The sequence below is a fragment of the Sphaeramia orbicularis genome, unplaced genomic scaffold, assembly GCF_902148855.1.
Source record: "Sphaeramia orbicularis unplaced genomic scaffold, fSphaOr1.1, whole genome shotgun sequence".
NCBI lineage: Eukaryota > Metazoa > Chordata > Actinopteri > Kurtiformes > Apogonidae > Sphaeramia > Sphaeramia orbicularis.
In genome coordinates, this window is record NW_021941447.1 from 12,091 (window position 1) to 28,765 (window position 16,675).

The 16,675-nt window shown below is 42.0% G+C and overlaps 1 protein-coding gene across 1 annotated transcript in view; it reads right to left on the reverse strand.

The window, feature by feature from the left end:
• Window positions 1-5,380: 5,380 nt before the first annotated feature.
• The window catches only part of cep120 (centrosomal protein 120), a gene marked incomplete at its 5' end in the record, with an annotated part of 29,890 nt that continues 18,595 nt past the window's right edge, over window positions 5,381-16,675 (reverse strand). Inside the window, 2 exons of the mRNA XM_030129419.1 lie at window positions 5,381-6,791; window positions 10,587-10,732. Of these exons, the coding sequence (XP_029985279.1) occupies window positions 6,557-6,791; window positions 10,587-10,732 (381 nt within the window). The remainder of the gene's footprint in view (window positions 6,792-10,586; window positions 10,733-16,675) is intronic.

The window sequence follows — 16,675 nt, forward strand, 5'->3', positions numbered from 1 at the left end:
TATAGCCTTACCATCTGAACACCAGGGGGCTCCAAAGAAAATTTTAAATAAATGCTTGAAAAGTCTTGAAACACCTCTGGAAACATGTAGATGATCATAAAAAATAATCCAGAGAACTTTTTAATTATATTTGAAGATGGTCCAAAATGACCCTTTTTGGAGCACATACTATAGCCTTAACATCTGAACACCAGGGTGCGCCGAGAAATTTTTACATAAATTCTAGAAAAATCTTGAAACACCTCTAGAAACATGTAGTTGAGCATCTACTATTATCTAGAGCAATTTTTAATCATATTTGAAGATGGTCCAAAATGACCCTTTTTGGAGCACATACTATAGTCTTACCATTTGAACACCAGGGGGCGCTGATGAATATTTTAATAAAGTCTCGAAACAACTTGAAACATCTATAGAAACATGTAGACTAGCGTAAATAATATTCTAGAAAATTTTAATTAGATTTGAAGATGGCCCAAATGACCCTTTTTGGAGCACATACTATAGCCTTACCATGTGAACACCAGTGGGCACCAAAGAATTTTTAAATAAATGCTCGAAAAATCTTGAAACACCTCTGGAAACATGTAGACAAGCACAAATAACAATCTAGAGCACTTTTTAATCAGATGTATAGATGGTCCAAAATGACCCTTTTTGGAGCACATACTATAGCCTTACCATTTGAAAACCAGGAGGCGCCGAAGAATTTTTGAGTAAATGGTCAAAAAGTCTTGAAACACCTCTAGAAACATGTAGTTGAGAATCTACTATGATCTAGAACACTTTTTAATCAGATTTGAAGAGGGTCCAAAACGACCCTTTTTGGAGCACATACTATAGCCTTACCATTTGAAAACTGGGGGGGTGCCGATGAATATTTTTAAAAAGTCTTGAAACAACTTGAAACTTCTCTAGAAACATGTAGACTGGCATAAATAATAATCTAGAAAAAAAATTATTAGATTTGAAGATGGCCCAAATGACCCTTTTCGGAGCACATACTATAGTCTTACCATCTGAACACCAGGGGGCTCCAAAGAAAATTTTGAAATAAATGCTTGAAAAGTCTTGAAACACCTCTGGAAACATGTAGATGATCATAAAAAATAATCCAGAGAACTTTTTAATTATATTTGAAGATGGTCCAAAATGACCCTTTTTGGAGCACATACTATAGCCTTACCATTTGAACACCAGGGGGCGTAGATGAATATTTTAATAAAGTCTTGAAACAACTTGAAACATCTCTAGAAACATGTAGACTGACATAAATAATAATCTAGAAAAATTTTAATTAGATTTGAAGATGGCCCAAATGACCTTTTTTGGAGCACATACTATAGCCTTACCATCTGAACACCAGGGGGCTCCAAAGAAAATTTTTAAATAAATGCTTGAAAAGTCTTGAAACACCCCTGGAAACATGTAGATGAGCATAAAAAATAATCCAGAGAACTTTTTAATTATATTTGAAGATGGTCCAAAATGACCCTTTTTGGAGCACATACTATAGCCTTACCATCTGAACACTAGGGGGCGCCGAAGACTTTTTAAATAAATGCTCGAAAAGTCTTGAAACGCCTCTGGAAACATGTAGATGAGCATAAATAATGATCTAGAGCATTTTTTAATCAGATGCATAGATGGTCCAAAATGACCCTTTTTGGAGCACATACTATAGCCTTAACATTTGAACACCAGGGGGCGCAGATGACTATTTTAATAAAGTCTCGAAACAACTTGAAACATCTCTAGAAACATGTAGATGAGCATCTATTATGATCTAGAGCAATTTTTAATCAGATTTGAAGACGGTCCAAAATGACCCTTTTTGGAGCACATACTATAGCCTTACCATTTGAACACCAGGGGGCGCAGATGAATATTTTAATAAAGTCTCGAAACAACTTGAAACATCTATAGAAACATGTAGACTAGCGTAAATAATGATCTAGAAAAATTTTAATTAGATTTGAAGATGGCCCAAATGACCCTTTTTGGAGCACATACTATAGCCTTACCATTTGAACACCAGGGGGCGTAGATGAATATTTTAATAAAGTCTCGAAACAACTTGAAACATCTCTAGAAACATGTAGACTGTCATAAATAATAATCTAGAAAAATTTTAATTAGATTTGAAGATGGCCCAAATGACCCTTTTCGGAGCACATACTATAGCCTTACCATCTGAACACCAGGGGGCGCAGATGAATATTTTAATAAAGTCTCGAAACAACTTGAAACATCTCTAGAAACATGTAGACTGGCATAAATAATAATCTAGAAAAATTTTAATTAGATTTGAAGATGGCCCAAATGACCCTTTTCGGAGCACATACTATAGCCTTACCATCTGAACACCAGGGGGCTCCAAAGAAAATTTTTAAATAAATGCTTGAAAAGTCTTGAAACACCTCTGGAAACATGTAGATGAGCATAAAAAATCATCCAGAGAACTTTTTAATTATATTTGAAGATGGTCCAAAATGACCCTTTTTGGAGCACATACTATAGCCTTACCATCTGAACACCAGGGGGCGTCGAAGAATAATTTTAATTAAATTCTAGCAAAATCTTGAAACACCTCTGGAAACATGTAGACAAGCACAAATAACAATCTAGAGCACTTTTTAATCAGATGTATAGATGGTCCAAAATGACCCTTTTTGGAGCACATACTATAGCCTTACCATCTGAACACCAGGGGTGCCGACAAATTTTTACATAAATTCTAGAAAAATCTTGAAACAGCTCTAGAAACATGTAGTTCAGCATCTACTATGATCTAGAGCACTTTTTCATCATATTTGAAGATGGTCCAAAATGACCCTTTTTGTAGCCATATGAACACCAGGGGGTGCTAAACAATGTTTAATAAATGCTAGAAAAATCTTGAAACACCTCTGGGAACATGTAGATGAGCATAAATAATGATCTAGAGCACTTTTTGATCAGATTTGAAGATGGTCCAAAATGACCCTTTTTGGAGCACATACTATAGCCTTACCATTTGAACACCAGGGGGCGCAGATGAATATTTTAATAAAGTCTCGAAACAACTTGAAACATCTCTAGAAACATGTAGATGAGCATCTATTATGATCTAGAGCAATTTTTAATCAGATTTGAAGATGGTCCAAAATGACCCTTTTTGGAGCACATACTATAGTCTTACCATTTGAACACCAGGGGGCGCAGATGAATATTTTAATAAAGTCTCGAAACAACTTGAAACATCTCTAGAAACATGTAGACTGGCATAAATAATAATCTAGTAAAATTTTAATTAGATTTGAAGATGGCCCAAATGACCCTTTTTGGAGCACATACTATAGCCTTACCATCTGAACACCAGGGGGCTCCAAAGAAAATTTTTAAATAAATGCTTGAAAAGTCTTGAAACACCCCTGGAAACATGTAGATGAGCATAAAAAATTATCCAGAGAACTTTTTAATTATATTTGAAGATGGTCCAAAATGACCCTTTTTGGAGCACATACTATAGTCTTACCATTTGAACACCAGGGGGCGCAGATGAATATTTTAATAAAGTCTCGAAACAACTTGAAACATCTCTAGAAACATGTAGACTGGCATAAATAATAATCTAGAAAAATTTTAATTAGATTTGAAGATGGCCCAAAATGACCCTTTTTGGAGCACATACTATAGCCTTACCATCTGAACACCAGGGGGCGTTGAAGAATAATTTTAATTAAATTGTAGCAAAATCTTGAAACACCTCTGGAAACATGTAGACAAGCACAAATAACAATCTAGAGCACTTTTTAATCAGATGTATAGATGGTCCAAAATGACCCTTTTTGGAGCACATACTATAGCCTTACCATCTGAACACCAGGAGGCGCCGAAGAATTTTTAAATAAATGGTCAAAAAGTCTTGAAACACCTCTGGAAACATGTAGATGAGCATCTACTATGATCTAGAACACTTTTTAATCAGATTTGAAGATGGTCCAAAATGACCCTTTTTGTAGCCATATGAACACCAGGGGGTGCTAAACAATGTTTAATAAATGCTAGAAAAATCTTGAAACACCTCTGGAAACATGCAGATGAGCATAAATAATGATCTAGAGCACTTTTTAATCAGATTTGAAGATGGTCCAAAATGACCCTTTTTGGAGCACATACTATAGCCTTACCATTCGAACACCAGGGGGCACCGAAGAATTGTTAAATAAATGCTCGAAAAGTCTTGAAACACCTCTGGAAACATGTAGATGAGCATAAATAATGATCTAGAGCACTTTTTAATCAGATGCATAGATGGTCCAAAATGACCCTTTTTGGAGCACATACTAAAGCCTTACCATTTGAACACCAGGGGGCGCAGATGAATATTTTAATAGTGTCGAAACAACTTGAAACATCTCTAGAAACATGTAGACTGGCATAAATAATAATCTAGAAAAATTTTAATTAGATTTGAAGATGGCCCAAATGACCCTTTTCGGAGCACATACTATATAGCCTTACCATCTGAACACCAGGGGGCTCCAAAGAAAATTTTTAAATAAATGCTTGAAAAGTCTTGAAACACCTCTGGAAACATGTAGATGATCATAAAAAATAATCCAGAGAACTTTTTAATTATATTTGAAGATGGTCCAAAATGACCCTTTTTGGAGCACATACTATAGCCTTACCATCTGAACACCAGGGGGCGCCGACAAATTTTTACATAAATTCTAGAAAAATCTTGAAACACCTCTAGAAACATGTAGTTGAGAATCTACTATGATCTACAGCAACTTTTAATCATATTTGAAGATGGTCCAAAATGACCCTTTTTGGAGCACATACTATAGTCTTACCATTTGAACACCAGGGGGCGCAGATGAATATTTTAATAAAGTCTCGAAACAACTTGAAACATCTATAGAAACATGTAGATGAGCATCTCTAATTATCTAGAGCACTTTTTAATCAGATTTGAAGATGGTCCAAACATCAGGTTTTATCTCGATATTTTACTTTTCTTTTTTTTTTTTTCGTGTCCTTCATACAGTATCAAAGTTTCCTGTTTTTTTAAAAAAAAATTTTTTCAGATGCTCGCTGTTGTCGTGTTCGTGTGTTAAATAATCTGATTAGAGTCTGAGCCGCACTAATGATCATCTGCAGGTTTTTCTTTTCTTCTGTTTCCTTCTGATTCAGGACACGGTTCAGATTGAAGTTCAGTTTCACATGAAAACCTGCAGAAGTTTAAGAATTATTCAGATAAAAAGAAACACACAAAAATAAGAATAAACCTGTAGAATCAGCTGCATTTGTTCGTAAAAGGTTTAAGAAGTTCAACTAAACGTCTAAATTACACTAAGATGAATTTAAAAAAAAAACCATCTCATCAGTTTCATCTCAAAATAATTTATTTCAGACAGAAACCGGCGTCGTCTGATAGAAAATAAATAAATAAATGTGTGTCTGCAGTCGGAGGTTGAGGTTTATGGAGCTGCAGCGCCTCCTGCTGCCACTAAACAACAAACAAACAAATGATGGTTTCCAACATGAACAAACAGAAAACAGGCTGCGTTTCCAGGTTCAGACTGTTGGACTCAGAAACATGATCATTTTATTCACCTCAACCTTCATTCAAATCCACGAACAGCTTCTATTTAAACACAAACTGTTGAATTCACAACAGTTTAGTGAGAAAACAGACTTCTGATCAAATATGAGGATTCTGGTGGAGAAATCAGAGTCATTATATGTGAACTTTAACGTGTCCGACTGTCCCTGAACACATCGACAGACAGACTTTCCACAAATAAAAGTAGAAAATCTACAAATGTAAAAACGTTTACGGTTAAACTGTGGTTTTAACTCATAGTTTGAGGTTAAAACACGTAAAAAACTGGAGTAAAATCCTCTAAAACACAGTCATGTGTCAGTTAAAGATAAAACTAACGACTATTTTCACTTGTTTTTAACTCTGATGTGGAGTTCTAGGTTTCATCTGTGATCAAATCTAACATCAGCAGAAAACTGGACAAATGGACAGATGGACATGGCAGAGGCAGAGGTTTGTTGTTGCTCTATAGTTGAATCTTCAGATTTTCATGTGAATTTTCTAAACTCATAAATACAGATCGTTTCTTCGTCCGTGTTTTTCAAAGTGACGTGAACATGAATAAAAACATAAACCAGTGAATGAACAGGAACGGTCACATGACCAAGAACGCAGACGCCCACAGCCACGTTCATTCAGTCCAAACTGAACCGGGTCCACGTTCATTCAGTCCAAACGGAACCGGGTCCACGTTCATTCAGTCCAAACTGAACCGGGTCCACGTTCATTCAGTCCAAACTGAACCGGGTCCAGCTCGGATCCACCTGCTTCTAGAACCAGATGGAGGACCTGGTTGTCACAGCATCACTGGATGAAACCGCACCGACAGAAAAACGCCGACTGAGTGGAAACGTTTCATAAACGATTCTGAAGGTTGGTTCTGGTTCTGGTCCAGACTGGGTTCTCCATTGTCTACCTGAGTGTCTGTCGGTGCACCTGCGTCTGATTGGCCGGTGTGCATCAGTACTTCCTGTCCCTCATGGCGTCCTGGATCTGTCTGTTGAGCTCACAGATGATCCGGTCTTGGTGGGTGTAGACCCCCGTCCTCAGCAGGGTGTCCCTCTCCTCCAGCAGGCGACTCAGGTGTTCGTCAGCGCTCTCGCTGACGCTCGGACCAGGGGCAGGGCTAGGCTCGAAGGGGGCAGGGGCCGGTGCGGAGGGGGCGGGTCCTATCCTGTCCTCCTGCTGCTTTAACCTGTAAGAAGACACAGTGAAGGTTCCAACGTGATCCACCTCTACAGAACTGGACCAGATTCAGGGTCTGACAAATGGAGATCTGCAACACCGACCTCTAGTGGTGGAACCGTCCAACTGACCAACTGACCACTAGTCCAACTGACCACTAGTCCAACTGTTCAACTGTCCACTAGTCCAATGGACCAATAGGCCAACAGTCCAATAGTCTAATAGTCCAATGGTGATGAGTTCTTCATGAGGTTATCGGGTCTGCCTCTAGTCCTGGTCTGCCTCTAGTACTGGTCTGCCTCTAGTCCAGGACTAGAAGATGTTCAATGAAGCGTCTCATGTTGATTCTGGGGTTTTGTCGTGTGTTTACTAAAGACCTCCAGTGGTTTCAAAGGACTGACACTAGAAGATCTGTAAAAGGTCAGATAAATACAGACGATAAAACCTGAAACACTTCAGATGACGTAGATCTGACAGGAGTCATGTGTCGAACAGATTTAGCAGATTTTCTAAAGCATTAATGCAGGATTATTTGGGTTTTTTGTTCTAAGGCTGGGATGAAATACTCGCGGTCTGTGGTCGAACATGACACAAATAACAGATGTGTTTATGGGTTTGGTTCCAGTGACCACGTCCTGCGAGTTTCCATGAATAAACTGCTTCTGTGGCTGTTTTTATCGAATACTGTGGTGACGTTAAAATGGCCGCTCTCACCTGTTCAGTTGGTGTTAAAATGGCCGCTCTCACCTGTTCAGTTGGTTTTAAAATGGCCGCTCTCACCTGTTCAGTTGGTTTTTAAAATGGCCGCTCTCACCTGTTCAGTTGGTGTTAAAATGGCCGCTCTCACCTGTTCAGTTGGTTTTAAAATGGCCGCTCTCACCTGTTCAGTTGGTTTTTAAAATGGCCGCTCTCACCTGTTCAGTTGGTGTTAAAATGGCCGCTCTCACCTGTTCAGTTGGTGTTAAAATGGCCGCTCTCACCTGTTCAGTTGGTTTTTAAAATGGCCGCTCTCACCTGTTCAGTTGGTGTTAAAATGGCCGCTCTCACCTGTTCAGTTGGTTTTTAAAATGGCCGCTCTCACCTGTTCAGTTGGTTTTAAAATGGCCGCTCTCACCTGTTCAGTTGGTTTTAAAATGGCCGCTCTCACCTGTTCAGTTGGTTTTAAAATGGCCGCTCTCACCTGTTCAGTTGGTTTTAAAATGGCCGCTCTCACCTGTTCAGTTGGTTTTAAAATGGCCGCTCTCACCTGTTCAGTTGGTTTTAAAATGGCCGCTCTCACCTGTTCAGTTGGTGTTAAAATGGCCGCTCTCACCTGTTCAGTTGGTGTTAAAATGGCCGCTCTCACCTGTTCAGTTGGGTTAAAATGGCCGCTCTCACCTGTTCAGTTGGTTTTAAAATGGCCGCTCTCACCTGTTCAGTTGGTTTTAAAATGGCCGCTCTCACCTGTTCAGTTGGTTTTAAAATGGCCGCTCTCACCTGTTCAGTTGGTGTTAAAATGGCCGCTCTCACCTGTTCAGTTGGTTTTAAAATGGCCGCTCTCACCTGTTCAGTTGGTTTAAAATGGCCGCTCTCACCTGTTCAGTTGGTTTTAAAATGGCCGCTCTCACCTGTTCAGTTGGTTTTAAAATGGCCGCTCTCACCTGTTCAGTTGGTGTTAAAATGGCCGCTCTCACCTGTTCAGTTGGTGTTAAAATGGCCGCTCTCACCTGTTCAGTTGGTTTTAAAATGGCCGCTCTCACCTGTTCAGTTGGTGTTAAAATGGCCGCTCTCACCTGTTCAGTTGGTTTAAAATGGCCGCTCTCACCTGTTCAGTTGGTTTTAAAATGGCCGCTCTCACCTGTTCAGTTGGTTTTTAAAATGGCCGCTCTCACCTGTTCAGTTGGTTTTTAAAATGGCCGCTCTCACCTGTTCAGTTGGTTTTAAAATGGCCGCTCTCACCTGTTCAGTTGGTTTTAAAATGGCCGCTCTCACCTGCTTCAGTTGGTTTTTAAAATGGCCGCTCTCACCTGCTTCAGTTGGTTTTTAAAATGGCCGCTCTCACCTGTTCAGTTGGTTTTAAAATGGCCGCTCTCACCTGTTCAGTTGGTGTTTAAAATGGCCGCTCTCACCTGTTCAGTTGGTGTTAAAATGGCCGCTCTCACCTGTTCAGTTGGTGTTAAAATGGCCGCTCTCACCTGTTCAGTTGGTTTTAAAATGGCCGCTCTCACCTGTTCAGTTGGTTTTTAAATGGCCGCTCTCACCTGTTCAGTTGGTGTTAAAATGGCCGCTCTCACCTGTTCAGTTGGTTTTAAAATGGCCGCTCTCACCTGTTCAGTTGGTTTTAAAATGGCCGCTCTCACCTGTTCAGTTGGTGTTAAAATGGCCGCTCTCACCTGTTCAGTTGGTGTTAAAATGGCCGCTCTCACCTGTTCAGTTGGTGTTAAAATGGCCGCTCTCACCTGTTCAGTTGGTGTTAAAATGGCCGCTCTCACCTGTTCAGTTGGTTTTTAAAATGGCCGCTCTCACCTGTTCAGTTGGTTTTAAAATGGCCGCTCTCACCTGTTCAGTTGGTTTTTAAAATGGCCGCTCTCACCTGTTCAGTTGGTTTTAAAATGGCCGCTCTCACCTGTTCAGTTGGTTTTAAAATGGCCGCTCTCACCTGTTCAGTTGGTTTTAAAATGGCCGCTCTCACCTGTTCAGTTGGTTTTTAAAATGGCCGCTCTCACCTGTTCAGTTGGGTTAAAATGGCCGCTCTCACCTGTTCAGTTGGTTTTTAAAATGGCCGCTCTCACCTGCTCAGTTGGTTTTTAAAATGGCCGCTCTCACCTGCTCAGTTGGTTTTAAAATGGCCGCTCTCACCTGTTCAGTTGGTTTTTAAAATGGCCGCTCTCACCTGTTCAGTTGGTGTTAAAATGGCCGCTCTCACCTGTTCAGTTGGTGTTAAAATGGCCGCTCTCACCTGTTCAGTTGGTTTTAAAATGGCCGCTCTCACCTGTTCAGTTGGTTTTTAAAATGGCCGCTCTCACCTGTTCAGTTGGTGTTAAAATGGCCGCTCTCACCTGTTCAGTTGGTTTTAAAATGGCCGCTCTCACCTGTTCAGTTGGTTTTTAAAATGGCCGCTCTCACCTGTTCAGTTGGTGTTAAAATGGCCGCTCTCACCTGTTCAGTTGGTGTTAAAATGGCCGCTCTCACCTGTTCAGTTGGTGTTAAAATGGCCGCTCTCACCTGTTCAGTTGGTGTTAAAATGGCCGCTCTCACCTGTTCAGTTGGTTTTTAAAATGGCCGCTCTCACCTGTTCAGTTGGTGTTAAAATGGCCGCTCTCACCTGTTCAGTTGGTTTTTAAAATGGCCGCTCTCACCTGTTCAGTTGGTGTTAAAATGGCCGCTCTCACCTGTTCAGTTGGTTTTTAAAATGGCCGCTCTCACCTGTTCAGTTGGTTTTAAAATGGCCGCTCTCACCTGTTCAGTTGGTTTTTAAAATGGCCGCTCTCACCTGTTCAGTTGGTTTAAAATGGCCGCTCTCACCTGTTCAGTTGGTTTTAAAATGGCCGCTCTCACCTGTTCAGTTGGTTTTTAAAATGGCCGCTCTCACCTGTTCAGTTGGTGTTTAAAATGGCCGCTCTCACCTGTTCAGTTGGTGTTAAAATGGCCGCTCTCACCTGTTCAGTTGGTTTTAAAATGGCCGCTCTCACCTGTTCAGTTGGTGTTAAAATGGCCGCTCTCACCTGTTCAGTTGGTTTTAAAATGGCCGCTCTCACCTGTTCAGTTGGTTTTTAAAATGGCCGCTCTCACCTGTTCAGTTGGTGTTTAAAATGGCCGCTCTCACCTGTTCAGTTGGTTCCTGATGTCGTCCAGCTCCTGCCTGTCTTGTCGGACCGCCTCCTTCTCCTCCGTTGCTAGGTAACGCAGCCTCATGGCCTCCAGCTCCGCCTGCTGCTTCTTCAGGCGCGTCATGGCGTTCTCCTGCTCCCTCTGCCGACACAACGCTCCCGTTATGATTTAGAACACGTGTGACTTTCAGAACCTCTGAGAACGCTCACGGATAAACAGTGACCTTTGACCCCCGGTGCTGAAAGGCCTTCATTAACATGCCAATAATCTGTTTTGCCCAGTTCCACTCAGTCCAGCTGAGGTGATAAATGTGTCTTGCTTCACATTTTTGTCAAACCACCCTGAGAAAAAATGCAGCTGGACGGTTCGAATGCAGCCGTAGACCAACACCGCCACCGGCAGAACGCAGCCAAAACCACATAAAAACGTCTAAAAGTCATATTTCTCTCAGCCGCTCCGGCCTCCAGCTCCGATCTGGCCTCCGTCGACGGCGCGACCGACGCAACGCCATAAATCAGGAAAAGGCCCGAGCAGCGAAAACAAAAACATTTGCTCATTTGCTTCCCTTCGACCTGGGAGCATAAATCTGAAGCTTTTAATTTGAAGGATCCAGGTTAGAGTCCAACGGCATGCTGGGAAAATCCGACGTAGACACAGAGGTCAGAACTACAACACGCTGCAAAAAAAGATATTTGACACTGAGATTTTATGTCAGTAAAGATTAGATTTTATAACAAAACAGTTTTTTTTCTTCCATTATTATTATTATTTTGCATTTGTACAAACGTTTGGATCAGATTAGATCCTCCGATGATCGATGTCGTCCATTAGATCCAGTCCGTTTGGATTCTCTCCACTTGATTTTACAAACATTTTCTTTGTCAGTGCGATTGTTTTACATAAGATTATGTAATAGTTATAATGTGGTTTAATCGCACATTTGTAACATCAGTGATTGTGAAATTATTCTGTGTTAAAGTGAAGGTTTTTTTTTTTTTTCTGTGAGAAACTGACTTTTCGTTTGATCTGAAAACTTGAGGTTCTTGAGAGTCTGGTTTATTCCAGCTCTAAATGTAAAGTGTCATGAGAGAACCTCTGCTCTGATGTGACGCCATACAAATAAAATCTGACTGAGTTGTCAGTTTGTTGTGTCTTGATTTGTTGTAACTATGTCTGCACTGGTCTGAAGCAGGTCATCCAAATGAAGATTCACACGGATAAGTGAAGGATACATTTAAATATATTACATTCCATCATATTATACTATAATATATTCTATAATACTATAATATACTATGTTAAACTATAATATATTATATTATACTACAATATATTATATTACATTATTTCATATACTATATTATATTATAGCATATCATATTATGCTATATTATATTATCTTATCTTATATAGTATATTATATTATATTATATTATATTATATTACATTAAATTATATTCAGCAGAAAACTGTTCCAAACTGAGAAAATTCATGGGTTTTTTTGGTTGTTTTCTTGCTAACAAAGCTAACCGTCGTATCATGTAAACTCTGTAGAAGCCAACCGTCGTATCATGTAAACTCTGTAGAAGCCAACCGTCGTATCATGTAAACTCTGTAGAAGCTAACCGTCGTATCATGTAAACTCTGTAGAAGCTAACCGTCGTATCATGTAAACTCTGTAGAAGCTAACCGTCGTATCATGTAAACTCTGTAGAAGCCAACCGTCGTATCATGTAAACTCTGTAGAAGCTAACCGTCGTATCATGTAAACTCTGTAGAAGCTAACCGTCGTATCATGTAAACTCTGTAGAAGCTAACCGTCGTATCATGTAAACTCTGTAGAAGCTAACCGTCGTATCATGTAAACTATCGACCGCAGCAGATGAAGATAAGACACAATTATATTATGGCTGACTTTGAGTTAGAAAACTTGACGACATTAATATAGATTTGCGTTAAACATGTTGACGTCTTATTCCTGTGACGGCGGTGGCGTCGTGTGTGACTCCGCCCCCTGCTGTTTACACTCAGAGTTAATGTTTCAGTCTCAAAATGACAAATATGTCCTTTAATGAAGAGTCCGATCTATCGCCGCAGAAGGATCCGACATCGTCACGGTTTGGTGTCGGACTCTGCCGACCGCACCGGCGTTGGGACCGGGCTGGGGGGCGGGGCCTGTCTGCGTGTGTTGTGGTTGGGTGATACAGAGCAGAAGTTTGGTCCGGCCCAGTCTGGATGGGAAAACTAACATTTTCACATGGACGGAGCGCTCACACGCTCACGGAGCTTCCACTTTCACACGCCTGATCAGCTCACCTCCCCTGGAAAAAACAGCCATGAAAACACACACAATCTGTCATGAACACATCACACACAGCGAGCGGCGTGTTGACACAGGCCCGGCTCTCTGCGGACCATTAGCCGTCTGCATTACAGGCCGCTTTAAGGCTAATTACTACAAAAACAAACACGCTAAACATTTTCTCTAGTGCCCGCTGCCAAGGACAATCTGAGGCCCAGTCCTGAAACAATTAGAGGACGAGGTGATAGCGAGGCCTCGGCGGGGGGGGGGGGGGTCGGACAGAAAACCCACTAAAACTGTGAACCCTGGAGCAAAAACTGCAACGTTACATCATAAATGTGAAAAAATACGATGAAGGAAACAAGGACCGACATGAAGGAGGAACCAGCGACGAAACAGCCTCCACTGGTCCAAGAGGAGGAGGAGGAGGAGGAGGAGGAGGAGGAGTAGAAGGATGAGGAGGAGGAGAAGGAGGAGAAGAAGAAGGAGGAGGAGAAAGAGGAGGAAATGAAGAGGACGAAGAAGGAGGAGAAGAACAAGAAAAAAAGGAGGAGGAGGAGAAGGAGGAGAAGAAGAAGGAGGAGGAGAAAGAGGAGGAAATGAAGAGGACGAAGAAGGAGGAGAAGAACAAGAAAAAAAGGAGGAGGAGGAGAAGGAGTAGAAGTAGCAGGTTAGGGTCAGGGGTTGTAGGTCTGAGGTGCTGCGTACACTGACGTGTGATCTAATGCAGGTGAATCAGACGTGAAAGGCTGGAAATGTGCAGGTGTCCCAGTCTGAACCCATCAGAACTGCTGACAGAACATCAGATCAGTCTGTGGTACTAGAAAGGAACCAGAGCAGACCTTCAACCAGCTGTGAACCATGTCCAGACCTGACAGTGTCTGCACTCCAACACATGACTGACACACCAACAGGACACGCCCCCAACCACAGGAGATACACTTTAAACGGGCTGTCACTGGTTCCTTTAACTTTAAACGGGCTGTCACTGGTTCCTTTAACTTTGAACGGGCTGTCACTGGTTCCTTTAACTTTAAACGGGCTGTCACTGGTTCCTTTAACTTTAAACGGGCTGTCACTGGTTCCTTTAACTTTAAACGGGCTGTCACTGGTTCCTTTAACTTTAAACGGGCTGTCACTGGTTCCTTTAACTTTAAACGGGCTGTCACTGGTTCCTTTAACTTTAAACGGGCTGTCACTGGTTCCTTTAACTTTAAACGGGCTGTCACTGGTTCCTTTAACTTTGAACGGGCTGTCACTGGTTTCTTTAACTTTGAACGGGCTGTCACTGGTTCCTTTAACTTTAAACGGGCTGTCACTGGTTCCTTTAACTTTAAACGGGCTGTCACTGGTTCCTTTAACTTTAAACGGGCTGTCACTGGTTCCTTTAACTTTGAACGGGCTGTCACTGGTTCCTTTAACTTTGAACGGGCTGTCACTGGTTCCTTTAACTTTAAACGGGCTGTCACTGGTTCCTTTAACTTTAAACGGGCTGTCACTGGTTCCTTTAACTTTAAACGGGCTGTCACTGGTTCCTTTAACTTTAAACGGGCTGTCACTGGTTCCTTTAACTTTAAACGGGCTGTCACTGGTTCCTTTAACTTTAAACGGGCTGTCACTGGTTCCTTTAACTTTAAACGGGCTGTCACTGGTTCCTTTAACTTTGAACGGGCTGTCACTGGTTCCTTTAACTTTGAACGGGCTGTCACTGGTTCCTTTAACTTTGAACGGGCTGTCACTGGTTCCTTTAACTTTAAACGGGCTGTCACTGGTTCCTTTAACTTTAAACGGGCTGTCACTGGTTCCTTTAACTTTGAACGGGCTGTCACTGGTTCCTTTAACTTTGAACGGGCTGTCACTGGTTCCTTTAACTTTGAACGGGCTGTCACTGGTTCCTTTAACTTTAAACGGGCTGTCACTGGTTCCTTTAACTTTGAACGGGCTGTCACTGGTTCCTTTAGTCCTTGGGGTTCTTCAGTTCTAAGCTGTAGAACTTGTTCAACAGGAGTAAATTAACTTGAACAGTTAAGGTTCCTCCGGACCGTTTCTGTGGTTGGGTTCAGAGGTCGTGGGATTTAGAAAAACCTGATGTTCTTTCAGTAGAATGATGACACAGTTTCACACCAGTACACCTGATGGTAGAATGAGAACCACAGCTGCTGACGGAGAGAAGAAAACCAAACCAACCATTTTACTTCACTATTATTATTATTATTATTATTATTATTACTGTAATTACATTTATGTACAAAATGAGGAAAAGCACAAAAACACAATAAATAAATGAAATAAGTTTCCAAACTAGGGCAGAACTCCACCTGGTTCTGGGAAAAGTCATTTAGATTTAATGCTTTCCACATTTAAACTCCTGAAATAAAGGTGTTTAACCCTTTAAGGACCTGAAATAAAGGTGTTTAACCCTTTAAGGACCTGAAATAAAGGTGTTTAACCCTTTAAGGACCTGAAATAAAGGTGTTTAACCCTTTAAAGCTCTACCTACCGATGTGGCATGTCTCACAGCACTTAGTAAAAGTTTGAACATGAACATCCCGCCTCCCTCCAAAGCCCCGCCCCCTTCCCTCTGCCTGAGCTCTGAGGCTCCTCCCCCTCTCTCCTCATGCGCGATGGAAACGGAGGAGGAAGCAGAGGTGGAGGTCCGGTCCGTTTTGGCGTGTCCGCGGACCCCTCCCTCAGTAATCAGATGCATCATCCACCTGCCGCGGGCCCACGGCTCCTGTTCCATCAGTAGACCTGGTCTGTGCAGTACTGGGTCAGGGTCTTCACTGCAGTGCCCAGGGGATGGGCGCGCGCACTGTGAACGCGCGGCCTCCGCAAATTTTCCGTGGACATTAGAGGTTTCATAGTCCATACAGTTCTCATCCTACATCATCCTACATGTGTGACACCAGGTACATGTACCTGTATGAGTCCCACCGTCAGAAAAGCTGAGCTTTATGCAGACCTGTTCAGTCCAGTACAGCTGACTTCCAGACTTTTATCTCCATCCTTCATTCATCAGACTCCTGTTTGTTCCCCTCAGTTGTCGTTTCTGTTCATAAATCAGTTTTTTCCTTCCACATGTACATGTCAGTTCTATCCAAACACATCCTAGACAGTAGACTGTGGTCAGTAGACTGTGGTCAGTGGTCAGTAGACTGTGGTCAGTGACAGTAGACTGTGGTCAGTGGTCAGTAGACTGTGGTCAGTGACAGCAGACTGTGGTCAGTGGTCAGTAGACTGTGGTCAGTGACAGCAGACTGTGGTCAGTGGTCAGTAGACTGTGGTCAGTGGTCAGTAGACTGTGGTCAGTGACAGCAGACTGTGGTCAGTGGTCAGTAGACTGTGGTCAGTGACAGCAGACTGTGGTCAGTAGACTGTGGTCAGTGGTCAGTAGACTGTGGTCAGTGACAGCAGACTGTGGTCAGTGGTCAGTAGACTGTGGTCAGTGACAGTAGACTGTGGTCAGTGGACAGTAGACTGTGGTCAGTGGACAGTAGACTGTGGTCAGTGGTCAGTAGACTGTGGTCAGTGGACAGTAGACTGTGGTCAGTGGTCAGTAGACTGTGGTCAGTGACAGCAGAAGCAGCGCCAGTGAAGCGTCAGATTCAGAGGGACACATATCAGATGTGAGACGGTGATAATGGATCAGATGCTGGACGGCCGTAATGGATGATTGACAGGAGGCTCAGTCAGGTTCGACCAATTATTTTATTCGGACCGACTAAAATGATTGGTCAGACTTTTATTAGAAATATATGAGAATTAAACATTTTTGAGTTTCA